The sequence below is a fragment of the Oryctolagus cuniculus genome, chromosome 18, assembly GCF_051225735.1.
Source record: "Oryctolagus cuniculus isolate XC-2025 breed Fujian yellow rabbit chromosome 18, ASM5122573v1, whole genome shotgun sequence".
Classification (NCBI taxonomy): Eukaryota; Metazoa; Chordata; class Mammalia; order Lagomorpha; family Leporidae; genus Oryctolagus; species Oryctolagus cuniculus.
The window spans coordinates 7426073-7440558 of record NC_142884.1 but is presented as its reverse complement, the minus strand read 5'-3'; the positions used below and the strand labels follow the sequence as shown (position 1 = coordinate 7440558).

General features: G+C 44.3%; 1 protein-coding gene across 1 annotated transcript in view; it reads right to left on the bottom strand.

Annotated features, from left to right (window-relative positions):
- The window catches only part of LOC138846620 (uncharacterized), a 66160-nt gene that overhangs the window by 6169 nt on the left and 45505 nt on the right, over positions 1 to 14486 (bottom strand). Inside the window, exon 7 of the mRNA XM_089320137.1 lies at positions 1888 to 7677. Coding sequence (XP_089176263.1) covers positions 6113 to 7677 — 1565 coding nt within the window. The 3' untranslated portion in view covers positions 1888 to 6112. The remainder of the gene's footprint in view (positions 1 to 1887; positions 7678 to 14486) is intronic.

Genomic DNA, 14486 nt, shown 5'->3' with positions numbered 1-14486 from the left:
GCAGCCATCTGGGGAGTGAACCAACAGATGGAAGACACCTCTCTCTTTCTCTCTGCCTCTCTTTCTCTCTGTGTAACTCTGCCTTTCAAACAATAAATAAATCTTAAAAACAATAGAAAAAATCATCACTTATGGCCTCCAAATAAGGAAACTCAAACAAAACAAAATAAATATAAGAAATTAGAGAAAATATTAAAGAGATTTATTTTATTTATTTGAAAGTTACAGAGAAAGGTAGAGAGAAAGGTCTTCCATCCACTCACTCAAATGGCTGCAACCGCTAGAGCAGCGCTGATCCGAAGCCAGGAGCTTCTTCTAGGTCTCCTATTTGGATGCAGGGTCCCAAGGACTTGGACCATCTTCTACTGCTTTTCCAGGCCATAGCAGAGCTAAATCGGAAGTGGAGCAGCCGGGACTAAAACTGGCACCCGTATGGGATGCCGGCACTGCAGGCCTGGGCTTTAACCTACTACGCCACAGCACCGGCCCCACAAAAAAATTAAAAAAAAAATTTAAAAGAACACTAATACTCCTCAAAGGGAACACTAACATATTATTCTGAGAGATCACCATTCCTCTGAAAACAAACCAATGCAAAGATATGAAACCAGAGACTACAGACTAATATCCTATAAATATTAGAGAAAAGATTCTTATCAGAGCATCTTTTCAAGTTCCCGGCTGCTCCACTTCCAATCGAGCGCCCAGCTGACGTGCATGGGAAAGCCCCCAATGTGGAAAGCGTGTACTCCGCTCACTGCACCCACAGGACGCAAGGGCAGCACACTCCTGCAGGAAGACCAACAAGCCTGGTATGGATCCTTTCTTCAGAACCGGCTCGTCTCCTGGTGAAGCCCACACATGAGCCCAGCTCTGGGGAGCCGGGCTGGACTGAGCTGCTCTTCAAGGCACACTCCCAGCCCTGACCAAACGCCTGTGCTCTCTGGATCACAGGCTGCTCTGGGTTCTCAGTGATGGAGGACACGGGGCCATGACACTGGACGCTGGATAGAGGTTAGAATGAACCTCAAGTTTTAGAATCATTACTAGGTGTGGCCGGTGCTGTGGCTTAGAAGGCTAAGTAAGCATCCGCCTGCAGTGGATAGGGCATCCCATATGGACGCCAGTCCGAATCCTGGCTGCTCCACTTCAATCCAGTCCCCCGCTAATAAACCTGGAAACGCAGCAGAAGATGGCCCAAGTGCTTGTGTCCCTGCCCCATGTGGGAGACCTGGGAGAAGCTCTTGGCTCCTGGCTTCAGCCTGGCCCAGCCCAGCTCTTGAGGCTGCTTGGGGAGTGAATCAGCGGATGAAAGATCTCTCTCTCTCTCTTCTTTGCTATCTCTGCCTTTCAGATAAATAAAAACAAATCCTTAAAAAAAAATCGGATCATTATTGAGGTCGGGCCCAAACCTGACCGGGAATGAGAAGCTGCAGTGGGAACTAGAGACTGAGTTTGCAAAACGCCGCGGGGAACCAGGGTTGAGCACCACTCAGAGCGGCTCCCCGGCTCTCTGCTCCTTCCTCTCTTCCGTCCCGCGAGCTCCTCGCCGCCCTCCACAACGTGTACCCCGACCCTTCCTCAGCCCCGCTCCGGGTCCTACACCTCACGCACTCAGGAGGAGTAAGACGCCCGCGTCCCGGCCGCGGGAGGACTCGGCCTGGGGGCCCCAGGACCCTCCTGCCCGGGGCGGGAGACGGGGACTGGCGGGTCTCCGCCTCAGAGCGACTTCATCCGCAGAAGAGACCCCCGGCTCCCACTGCTTCCAATTCGCTCGGGGAGGGAGCAGCGCGGGAATTTTAAGGTCTGAAAAGACTTCCGGCCCCGGGAAGGGAAGCGCTGAGGAAGAAGGGAGCGAGGGGGCTAATCCGATACGGAGAAACTCACCAGCAGCTGAGGGACCTGCGCCGCCGGCGCGATCCGTTCCCGCGGCCGAGGCAAGCGCGCCAGTCGGGAGGCGAGGGCGTGGGCGGGGCCGGGGCGGGGCGTGAGGAGCGCTGTCGCCCGAGCTGGGAGTGCATGGGCGGGGCATAAAGGGGCGGGGCGAGCGTGTGAGAGCCCGGGTCCGGGCTGGGATCGCTGGGGCGGGCCGTGAGGAGCGCTATCGCCTGAGCCGGGAGTGTGTGGGCGGGGTATAAAGGGGCGGGGGCGGGGCGTGTGAGAGCCCGGGTCCGGGCTGGGATCGCTGGGTAGGGCGTGGCCGGGGGCGGGGCGCTATGGGCAACGGGCGGAGCAGGGACTTAAGATGGTCGATGTCAGGGGTCGGGGTCGTTTCTGCCTCTCCCTATTGGTTCCTTTTTCCTAACTTTGTACTATCTTAAGCCAACTTTGCGTCCTATAGAGCAGTGTTTCCTATTTTGCTAGTATTTTACAGTTTTGCGGTAAAAGCGATGTTTGGAGGCATTTATAATGGAAACAAAAATGTTTTCCTTTGAACAGTTTGAAAACCAGTTAAGGCGAAACTTTTGCCAGTGTGCAGGCAACCGCGGCTGAGGCAGCAAGTGGGCTCTGCCCTCTGGGAGGGGGTTGAGCTGAGTCCCTGACTGGATGCAGGAAAGTTTTTGCAGTTTAAGCAATTTAACTTTTTTTTAATTTTTTTGAGAGTGGACAGTGAGAGACAGAGAAAGGTCTTCCTTTTTCATTGGTTCACCTCCCAAATCGCCACTACGGCCGGCGCCCCGCGGTGATCTGAAGCCAGGAGCCAGGTGCTTCTCCTGGTCTCCCATGGGGTGCAGGGCCCAAGGACCTCCACTGCCTTCCCCGGGCCACAGCAGAGAGCTGGCCTGGAAGAGGAGCAGCCGGAACAGAATCCGGCGCCCCAACCGGGACTAGCCTTGAGTCGCCTGTGAATGGAGATGCAAACTAGAAAGTGAAAAGTGAAACTATTCCTGTTGGAATGCATTTTCATGCTGACACCCAAAAACGGAGCAGAAAAATCTTATTTCTCCTATCCATTTACTGGAGAGGGAGTCAACCCTGTGATCACTGCCAGAGATCATGGGGTCCAGACCTGGGGACTAAGCCTTAACATGTTAAGTCACTCACTTTAAACACAGTTTTTTGGTATGTGTGTTTTAGAAAAAAATGACCTTGAAAGGCAAAGAAAGAGAGGAAAACGGAGAGGGCTTCTATCTGCTGGTTCACTCCCCAAATGCTCACAAGAGCCAGGGCTGGGCTAGGCCAAATACAGGAGCCAGGAACTCCATCTGTGTGCAGGGGCCCAGGCACTCAGGCCATCTTCTGCTGTCTCATGTAGAAGGGTTTCTACATGGACAGGACAATGAGCAAAACAAGATTTGTTTAATTCAGAAGCCTCCTGCCGCAGCAGTCAGGAGGGAGGGCCTCAAATGGAGGAAAACCTGAGAAACTTGGCAAAGTATGGTCTTTTAAGCAGAGTTTGGGGGAGTCTGACACTTCTCGGAGATTACTTAGGTGGTTGTGATCAGAAAGTTGGTAGAGCTGTAGTCTATAAGGGCATTTCAGACAGAAATGAGGACTAAGGTACTGAATTAAAAACCATCTTTGTTAGAAACTGGCAAGGAATTTGGCTGAAATTGTGTCCATCCCCTAGGGCTTTATGGAAGACTGAATTTAGGAGCAAGGAACTAGGATATCTGTTGAAAAAATTTTCTAAGCAAAATATTGAAGAAACTCTGTTGCTATAAATGTAAAGTAGTCTTAGGTATGATAAAAGTGAAAAGTGCTGATATAAAGAATGTGATTCACTCATAGTAATGAAATAAGATTAACTTTTACTAACTAAAGCATGAGATCTATCTATCTATCTATATTTAAAATTTATTTATTTGAAAGGTAGAGTTACAAAGATCTTCTCTTTGCTGGTTTAGTCCCCAAATGGCCACCAACAGCCTGGCTGAGGACCCTGGAAATCTATCTATTCAGGTCTCCCATGTGGATGGCAAGGGTCCAAGGGTCCTGCTTTTCCCAGGTACATTTGCAAAATGGGGTGGCCAGGACTTGAACGAGTGCTCTTACAGGATGCCAGCACTGGAGTAACAGCTAAATCTGCTGTGCCACAACACCAGCCCCAAGATATATAATTTTAAAAAACATAAGCCCCATGATGCATACTGAATAAAGCTGCAGAAATTTATAATGTCAGTAGCTAAAAACAAATCTTACTCAATAACTGCTATTCTGGTTCTTTTGATTCAATTATCCCCCTGATAATGGCTGTCCCTTTAATTTCCAAAGTAAAATTGGTTTTGCATCAGTCTTGATATACAACTATCACCATTCAATGGAGGTGGTCACCATGTCCCCTGCAAATTTATATCACAGAAACAGTCCCAAACAAGACTGCTCTCCTCCCATAAAAGCCATGTCCTAGAGATGGGTGTTGTGGCACGGTAGGTAATTCACTCCTTAGGACATCCACATCCCATATAAGAGTCCCAGGTTTAAGTCTCAGCTACTCCAGGCTTCCAGTCCAGCTTCCTGCTAATGCATCCTGGGAAACAGCAGCAGATGATGGCTTAAGTACATGGGGGCCCTTTCTACCAATGTGGGACACCCAGATGGGAGTTCTTGCCTCCTGGCTTCAGCCTGGCCCAGCTCTGGCTGTTGTAGGCACTTGGGTAGTAAACCTGTTAATGGAAGATCTCTCTCTGCTACTCTTTCAAGTGCACGAAAATAAATTTTTTAAAAGATTTTAAAGTCAGAGTTACAAAGAGGCAGAGATAGAGAAAGTAATTCTTCCATCCTCTGGCTCACTCCTCAAATGGCTGCAATGGCCAGACCTGGGCTGATCCGAAGTCTGGAGATTCTTCTGGTCTCCCATGCAGGTGCAGGGGCCCAAGGACTTGGGCCATCTTCTACTGCCTTCTCAGGCTATAGCAGAGAGCTAGATAGGAAGAGGAGGCATCCATATGGGATACTGCACTGCAGGCCACAGCTCCGGCCCCCTGAAAATAAAGTATTTTTCTAAAAGGCATATGTCCTAAGACTTTGGCCTGTTCTCTTTTTTATGTTGTCACAGCTTTTCTTTCCTTTAGTGGGAGAGGGAGAGAGGAAAGACAGAAAGGGAAGGGGAGGAGGGAAAGGCAGGAACTCTCATTTACTGCTTCACTCACAAAATGCCCATAGCAACCAGGCAGGGCTGGGCCGACACTAGAAACTCAAGGTCTCTGTGTGGCTGAAAGAAATCTGTTTATTTAGGACACCACTGCTGCACCCCAGGCTCTACATTAGCAGGAAGCTAGAGTCAGGAGCCAGAGGCAGCTTTTCAACCCAAGCACTGCAATATGGGATGCAGGTGTCTTTATTGTTTTAAAGATTTATTTATTTGAGAGGCAGAACTACAGACAAGGAGAGACAGAGAGAGGTCTAACATCCTCTAGTAAACTCCCCAAACAGACCCGATGGCTGGACCTACACCAATCCGAAGCCAGGAGGCAGGAGCTTCCTCCAGGTCTCCCACATGTGTGCAGGGACTCAAACACTTGGGCCATCTTCCACTGCCCCCCAAGGCCACTTACACTGGTGTCCATATAGGATATCAGCGCTGCAGGCAGAGGCTTAACCTACTTCCCCACAGTGCTGGCTCCAGGGGATGCCTACCTCAGCCTTTCTGATAACGAATGTCTTCTCAAGACAAAAGCAAGATGAGGCAATAAGCATAATTACTTATATCATGGTTCTACATTATTCGTTGCCCTTCCTTCATAATTCAGATAATATTTTAAAACACGGAGTACTTCAAGAAACTTAGGTATAAATGCTTACCTAATTAAGTATGCCCTTTCATCCTATTTATTCCTTTGTAGAGCTCCTCATAAAATGTTCATAAAAAAGGTGTATTAGATTTCAACAAAGTCATAAATAGTAGTCTTTTAAAGAAATCTCTAATAATTGAATGAAATATTTTATAACCTGAATACAGCTGGCCATTTAAAAATGTCCTGGTGCCTTTTATACCTGTCAAATAACTTATCTTGACTGGCATATTTTTGAAGTATGTAATAGAAATGGTTAATCTTGCAGAAATGGACTGTTATACCTCATAAAACCCTGATGTTCTATAGTTCTGGTGGTTGGGCAACAGACTCAGTATGTACATTACATTACAGTGATTTCATTAATGATGTGTATTTCACTGTCTAGAGAGTTGGGGAACCTGGAAAAGCCTCTGCCACACACAACTGTATGATTTCTCTTTGGTGTGGATTCTCTGACGTTGATTAATGTTTGAACTCATTATGAAGGGTTTGCTGCATTCATTGTACTTGTAAGGAGTCTCTCTATTATGGATTTTATGATGCTTTGCTAGGGCTGACTTGTAACTGAAGACTTTGTCACAATGATTACATTTGTAGGGTTTTTCTCCACTGTGAATTTTCCAATGTCTTACAAGAGTTGAATTGCAACTAAAAACCTTATCACATTCATTACATTTATAAGGTTTCTCTCCAGTATGGATTCTGTGATGCTTTGAGAGAGATGACTTGTGACTGAAGACCTTGCCACAGTCATTACATCTGTAAGGTTTCTCTCCAGTGTGAATTCTTTGATGTGTTGCAAGGTGTGAGTTGCGACTGAAAGCCTTGTCACATTCATTGCATTTGTAAGGTTTCTCTCCAGTATGAATTATGTGATGTTTTGCAAGGGATGACTTGTGATTGAAGACCTTTCCACATTCATTACATTTGTAAGGTTTTTCTCCAGTGTGAATTCTTTGATGTGTTGCGAGGTTTGAATTTTGAGCAAAGACCTTACCACATTCATTACATTTGTAAGGTTTTTCTCCACTATGGGTGACCAGATGGTTATTGAGGACGGAGCGTACACTAAAGACTTTGCCACACTCATTACACTTGTAAGGTTTCTCTCCCGTATGAATTCTCCAGTGATCTGCAAGGTGTGAGTTGCGACTGAAGACCTTGCCACACTCATTACATTTGTAAGGTTTCTCTCCAGTATGAATTCTTTGATGACTTTCAAGGTATGAAATTTGACTGAAGACCTTGCCACACTCATTACATTTGTAAACTTTTTCTCTAGGATGGATTACCTGATGTCTACTAAGGCTCAGGCGTGCTCTAAATGACTTGCCACATTCATCACATTTGTAAGTTTTCTCTCCAGTGTGGATTACCTGATGGGTAAACAGGTTTGAACGATGCTGAAAGGCTTTACCACACTCATTACATTTGTAAGGTTTTTCTCTAGTGTGTGCTTTCTGCTGTTGCGTGAATAGTGAAGAACAGATGGAGTCAGTCTCACATTTACTAGAAATACAAGTTTTAGCACTAGAAGGAACCCTATACGGTGCTGAAAGTGAAGAACCATTGTTAACAGATTTCTCAACTTGATTATAATCATAAATATTCCATTTGGTTTGAAATAACTGCAATTCAGGCAGATGTGAATGAAAGCTTATTTCGAGCTGATTTTTAATAGAGTTGCTTCCTGCGATCTCTTTATCATGCTGATATTTTCTATCATTAATATATTTTGTTGTTGTCATAGGCACTCCGTTGTAATTTTTTTCATCTCTCCCTTGGGACTCAAATGCATGGCTATGTTTCTGGATTTCTCTGAAGCACAAATCTTTGATGTCATGATGTTCACGTCTTTCCAATATCACCGAGTGAAATACTCCTGTGATACTTTCCTCATTTGAGGGTAATTCTTTGATCACATACTTAGAAGAGAGATCTGGAAAACATAAAGGGCCATGGGTTTCTGATTAATTATACATGGTAAATAAATAATTCCTATTAAAATATATATTACCCAAAAAGTAATGCTTATACTGAAAAGTTATAAAACTTCCCAACCATGATCTTCAGCTTTAACAAATTCAAATTAATTCCAGGAAAGTCTTGTTTCCAATATCCTATGACCAAAATACTCACATTGCACAAAGCTATGTTAGCCTCATAAGTGTTTTTCCAGTGTGACCCAAATTACACATCAAAAGGCAGACAATATTTTACTCTCATAATTGAGACATACAGTTACATTTGTTGTACACAAATAAATGTTAAAGTACTGCATAATACACTATAATAGTTAATAATCCACAGCAAAATCATATAACATTAACAAATGGTAATTCTGAGTTGTAAAACAATAATTATACTGAGAAAAACAGGAAAAATTAAAGAATGTTGAAATATACATTTTTCTGGAAATCTACTATAAAACTATTCATACCCACATACAGTGACCTTAATACATGATACATCTCAGAGATACTGCATATTATATATTGAAAAACAATGCTTCATAAATCATAAAAATTAATTAGTAAAACATCGGAGCAACCCATGATCAAATCAGGAAGCAAATAATTAGTAACCATATGACACAAAGTTAAAGTCCATGGAATTCTAAAGAATTCGCTCAAGAAAAAAAGCTATAATTGCTATTTCAGAGGTAGAATATAATATGAAAACCTGACTATACAGGGGTACTTCAAAAAGTTCATGAAGACTGGAAATAAAAGTTTTCTTTCTGTGTAAATTTTTTAAATTAATGCACAATATTTTCATATTACATATTTTCCATGAACGAAGTACTCTTATATGTTAGAACAATTCCCTTTACTCTTTAATAATCTATTTCATTGGCCACTACCTACATACAGAGAGACAGAGATCTCCAATCTGATAGTTCAGTCCCCAAATGCCTGGGTCTTTCACATGGGTGGCATGGACTCAACTACTTGAGCCATCACCTGCTGCTTCCCACTGTGTGCTTTAGCAAGAATTTGGGGCCGGCGTCACAGCTCATTAGACTAATCCTCTGCCTGTGGCACTGGCACCCTGGTTTCTAGTCCTGGTCGGGGCGCCTGATTCTGTCCCGGTTGCTCCTCTTCCAGTCCAGCTCTCTGCTGTGGCCCGGGAAGGCAGTGGAGGATGGCCCAAGTAGTTGGGCCCTGCACTTGCCTGGGAGACCAGAAGAAGCACCTGGCTCCTGGCTTCGGATCAGCATGGTGGGTCAGCTGCAGCGCGCTGGCCGCAGCGGCCATTAGGGGATAAACCAACGGAAAAGGAAGACCTTCCTCTCTGTCTCTCTTTCTCTCACTGTCCACTCTGTCAAAAAAAAAAAAAAAAAAAAAAAGAATTTGGAAGGGAAGGAGAGCAGCTAGATTTGATCCAGGCACTGTGATTTGGGATGTGAGCATCCCAAGCAATGGCTTGTCCTGCTGTGCCATAAACTGCACCTTAGATATGTTTTTTTTTTTTAAGATTTATTTATTTATTTGAAAGGCAGAGTTATATATAGAGAGGAGGAGACAGAGAAAATGAGAGAGATATCATCTATCTGCTGGTTCACGCCCTAAAGGGCTGCAATGGCCAGGTCAAAGTCAGGGGCCAGGAACTCCAAGTACTTGGGCCATCTTCTACTGCTTTCCCAGGCACATTGGCAGGGAGCTGGATCAGAAGAGGAGCAGCTGGGACTTGAACCAGTGCTCATATGGGATGTCAGCATCACAGGCAGTGGCTTAGCCCACTGTGACACAACTCTTGCCCTAACAACTTGTTCTTTTTTATTTTTATTTTTATTTTTTTGACAGGCAGAGTGGACAGAGAGAGAGACAGAGAGAAAGATCTTCCTTTTCCATTGGTTTACCCCACAATGGCTGCTGCAGCTGGCACGCTGTGGCCGGCGCATGGTGCTGATCCAAAGCCAGGAGCCAGGTGCTTCTCCTGGTCTCCCATGCGAGTACAGGGCCCAAGTACTTGGGCCATCCTCCACTGCACTCCCGGGCCACAGCAGAGAGCTGGACTGGAATAGGAGCAACCGGGACAGAATCCAGTGCCCCAACTGGGACTAGAACCCAGGGTGCTGGCGCCGCAGGCGGAGGATTAGCTTATTGAGCCGCGGCGCTGGCTGACAACTTGTTCTTAAGCACATTTGTCCTTCCAGGTGATACACAGAACTTATCACAACAAATACAAGAGGATGGAAAGAAACACCTCAAGGATATAAAAAAATATGAGCTGTGTTTCCAATCACTTTTTGGATAACGTAGGCTGAGTCATTTCCTCTTGCACATATTGATTTATACACTGACCTTTAAAGAATTGTCTAGTGTATGAATAAGGTCTTGCCTAGCATAACAGTGTGAGGCTGAAGCTGTGTATGGATATTGGGATGTTCAAGAGTAAAAGAAAACACTAGGGTGTGAATGCATGGACCACTCAGATCAAAGCACCACGTCAGGAATGGCTGACAGTGGAAGAAGAATGGATGGCAGGGAGTCGGCAGCAGGTGGCAGCAGAGTCTGTGCATGCTAGGAACATAATGGTGGTTTAACAGTTAGAATCTTGATCTTAGAAGGAAAGACAAACTGATTTAGCAAGCAGCATAATACTGACCCATTCTTAAATATGGAAATTATACTATGGGCAGAGGACAAGAGTGGAAGAGATCCAAAAGGGAGGCAGTATGATGACACAGAAAGAAAGCAATTTTATGTTTTTAAAATATTTGCAATGAAATGTATCAAGTGAATGTCCCAAGATTTCTATTTCCAGGCATATTTTCAACAAAATCCTACATAAAGATTCCTGAGGAGATGTGCATGAATATTCTCAGGAGACTCTGGAAGCAAAAACCTGGAAATGGCTAAGAAGAGGGGAGTGGATGTTTTGAGTCTTGGCTACTTTGCACTTCTGATGATTCAGCTTGCTAGCTTTCTTTTTTTAAGATTTATTTATTTAGTTGTTGGAAACGCAGAGTGACAGAGAGAAAGGGAGTGACAGAGAAAAAAGGAGAAAGAGTTTCCAATCACTAGTTCAATCCCCTAATGCTCACAACAGCTGGGACTAAGCCAGGTGGAAATCAGGAGCTAGGACTTCATAAAGTTTCTCCTGGGTAGCAGAGACCTGGATAGAGTTCCTGTCCCCTAGTTTGGGCCTGTTCCTGCCCCAGCTATTGCTGGCATTTGAGGAATGAACCAAAGGATGGAAGACCTCTTTCTCTGTTTCTCCCTCTCTCTGCCTTTCAAGTAAATAAATCTTAAAAACAAACAAACAAAAAACCTATTAAGGGGCTGGTATTGTATCAAAGAAGGTTAAGCTGTTGCTTACAATGATGGCACCCCATATGGCTGCTGGTTTGTGTCTTGGCTGCTCTACTTCTGATCCAGCTCCTGCTAATGGCCTGGAGAAAGCAGTAGAAGGTGGCCAAGAAGCTCCTGGGTCTGGACTTCAGCGTGGCACAGCTCCGGCCATTGCAGCCATCTGGGGAGTGAACCAGCAAATGGAAGATCTCTGTCTCTTCCCCTCTCTCTATAACTCTTCAATCAATCAATAAAAACTTAAAAATTTTTTTTTTTAAAAAGCAGGTACCAAGTCAAGTGATACAGAAGTAATAAGAATAATTAAGACTAAATACTCAACAAGTTCTGGAGTTTATATAGGCTTTTGAGTAACTCCACTTGAACCAAATAAATCAAGTCACTCCTTAAAACAGTATTCCATACAATGCAGTTATAAAACAAAGAATACTAAGAGTGTAATAAAAAATTAAAATGGGGCCAGCTGAAGTAACACCTTGACAGTAGGGACTCCATTTTAGAGCACCTGAGACTCCATCCTGGGAAGGCAACCGCCTATCCCCCACAGTGAGACTCTGGTCTGAAACTATGATCTAAAACTCTCAGACAATGGAAGTTCATTGCATCACACTTGCCAACCTGAATCACACTTGGCAAAACATAGAGACCCCCTAGCATAATTGCTCAAGCTTGGAAGTGGATAGGCTGCACTTGGGTTAATGATAAAAATGGAATTTGTCTATGATTTAACCCAATACCTGGGTTAATGTCAGGATTATAATTGAAATTGTTAAGATTATAACTGGTATTGTTAAGATTATAATTGATACTAGTTTCCCATAGGTTTTGGGTTAGCTTGACCCTGGTAACCATGTATTCCCCTCCCGATTTTGTGGTTTTTGCCTTTAAAAACCCTGTTGCTTTGGGCTTCAGGGTCAAGAGTTTTTTTGGGCATGAGTCTGTTCTCCATTGCCGGCAATAAAAGACTGTCAAATTTTATCAATGTGTGGTGCTCCTGTTCGCACTCACTCAGGTACAACACAGCATTCTGGCATAGTGGTAAAGCCATTCTCGGTGATGCCAGTATCCCATATGGGTGCCAGTTCGAGTTCTGGCTGCTCCACTTTGAATCCAGGTCCCGTTAAAGTGCCTGGGAAAAGCACTGAAAGTTGGCCCAAGTACTTGGGCCCCTGCAGCCATGTGGGAGACCCAGATGAAGCTCCTGGCTCCAGCCTGGCCCAGCCTCAGTCATTGTAGACATTTGGGGAATGAACTGTGTGTGTGTGCATGTGTGTGTGTGTGTCCCCTTCTCTGTAACTCTGCTGTTCACATAAATAAATTAAAAAAAAAAAAAAAAAGAAGACAAAACTGGGGTGACTATTTCTCTTAGTGATTAAGCCACCACTTAAGACACCCACATCTCATATCAGCTCCAAGTGGTTGGGTTCCTGTGATTGGATTGAGACCCTGGATTGAGTTCCCTCCAGCTGTCAGCGTAGGCCTTATCAAATTATTTATTTGGTATTTGGGGAATGAATTACCAGATAGAAGCTCTTAATGTTTGTCTCTTAAAAAAAAAAAAAAAAAAAAGAAACTGATCATTAAATTCATTTGTAACAAATGGAAATGGACAAAGTGGAAATAACAGTGGCTTAAACTAATGACAGTATAAGCTCCCTCTCAGATGGGTCAAATCATATTTGGAGTTTTGAGCCTGCAACAAATTGAGCAAAGGATTTTTACTATCAAATAAAGATTTGCTGGGGCCGGGGTGCTGTGGCATAGTGGGTAAAGCCACCACCTGAGGTGCTGGCATCCCATATGAGCGCTGGTTTGAGTCCTGGATGTTCCACTAGCATCTGATCTAGCTCTTTGCTATGGCCTGGGAAAGCAGTAGAAGATGGACTAAGTCCTTGGGTTCCTGCACCCCCATGGGAGACCCGGACCCAGAAGAAGCTTCTGGCTTTGGATTGGTTCAGCTCTGGCCATCGTGGCCAATTGGGAAGTGAACCAGTGGATGGAAGACCTCTCTCTCTCTCTCTCTCTCTCTCTCTGCCTCTCCTCCTCTCTCTGTGTAACTCTGACTTTCAAATAAATAAATAAATAAATTTTTAAAAAAATAAAATAAAGATTTGTTGATGAGAAGGAACAAGTGTGACACCAGGATAAAAAAAATGTGGCACAAGCAAAAGATTAATCAAAAGCCTCATAATCTGAGGCTGCAAATTTGAACAATATTCTGTATGGGATAAATTCTCACACCAGGAATTATTGGCTCAACAGACAATTATTAGCATATGCAATCAACTTTGTCAACATATCCTTAAGGGATTCACTTTTGTGACACCTGTCAAAAACTAGAATGAGAAGTAGAAATAACTGTCATTCAGGCTATCCTGACATTTTCTAATTCACTGTCCTGGCAGATGCTGACAACTTCAAGGAGCACCTCTGTATGTCACTGGATGACAGTCATACATATTAGTCAAACTGTTCTCTTCCACAAATTTTCTAACACCACATAAACCCACTCTAAGGAAGAGTCCACAGAAGCTGGGCATAACCTAATGGTGGGTTATCATAGCATAGCAGAGGACAAATCAGACCCCAGGGATATGTGCAGAAAAAGCAAGGTTCAGAGGGAAAAACCACACCAATAGTAACAGAATAGGAAATCAAAAACAGCCAAGATTTTGCTGCATTCCCACACTTAGTAGAACAGTGGAAAAGAGAGAAAAATACAATACAAGGGGGTCTGATTTTGAAGGATATCAATACAGGGCTCTGTGCTCTGCCCAGACCCTACAGGTGGGAGCCTGAAGGAATAAGATATGCCCCTGATGTAGCACAAGGAATCACAGAGGGAACCTTTCTATTGACTAAAAAAATCCACTGTCTGCAACTGACTTTTCTTTTAATATTTAGTAATTTTATTTATTTGAAAGGCAAGGAGACAGAGACTTCCCTTCTGCGGATTCTCTCTCCAAATGCCCACAAACCTGGGGCATTTGAGCCACAATGAAGTTGAAAGCCAGGAATTCAATGTTGGTGGCAGGGACCCAACTACTTGAGCCATCATCTGCTGCCCTCCAGCAGGAAGCTTGAATCTGGATCAGAGCTAGGACTTGAACTCAAGCACTCTAAGATGCAGGCATCCCAAGCAACGTTACAACCACCACACCAAATGCCCACTGTGTGTTGTCTGTTTTTATAGTCTTCATAAATAACCATCTTAGAAAATCCAGCCCACTCCCATGTTACACACTGGCATGAAATGTGGCAAAAGCAGAAGAAATGGCTGAGGGACCTGCAAACAATTTTTGGGGCCCCAGGTGCAGGGGAGAAGCAGGCAGTATTTCCCATGTCCTTACTAGGTCTTCCAAGGGAAGGAGATGGGATGGAACACTGAAGAATGCAGGCATCAGGCCCGTGGAGGCCTCAGTGCTGACCTGCA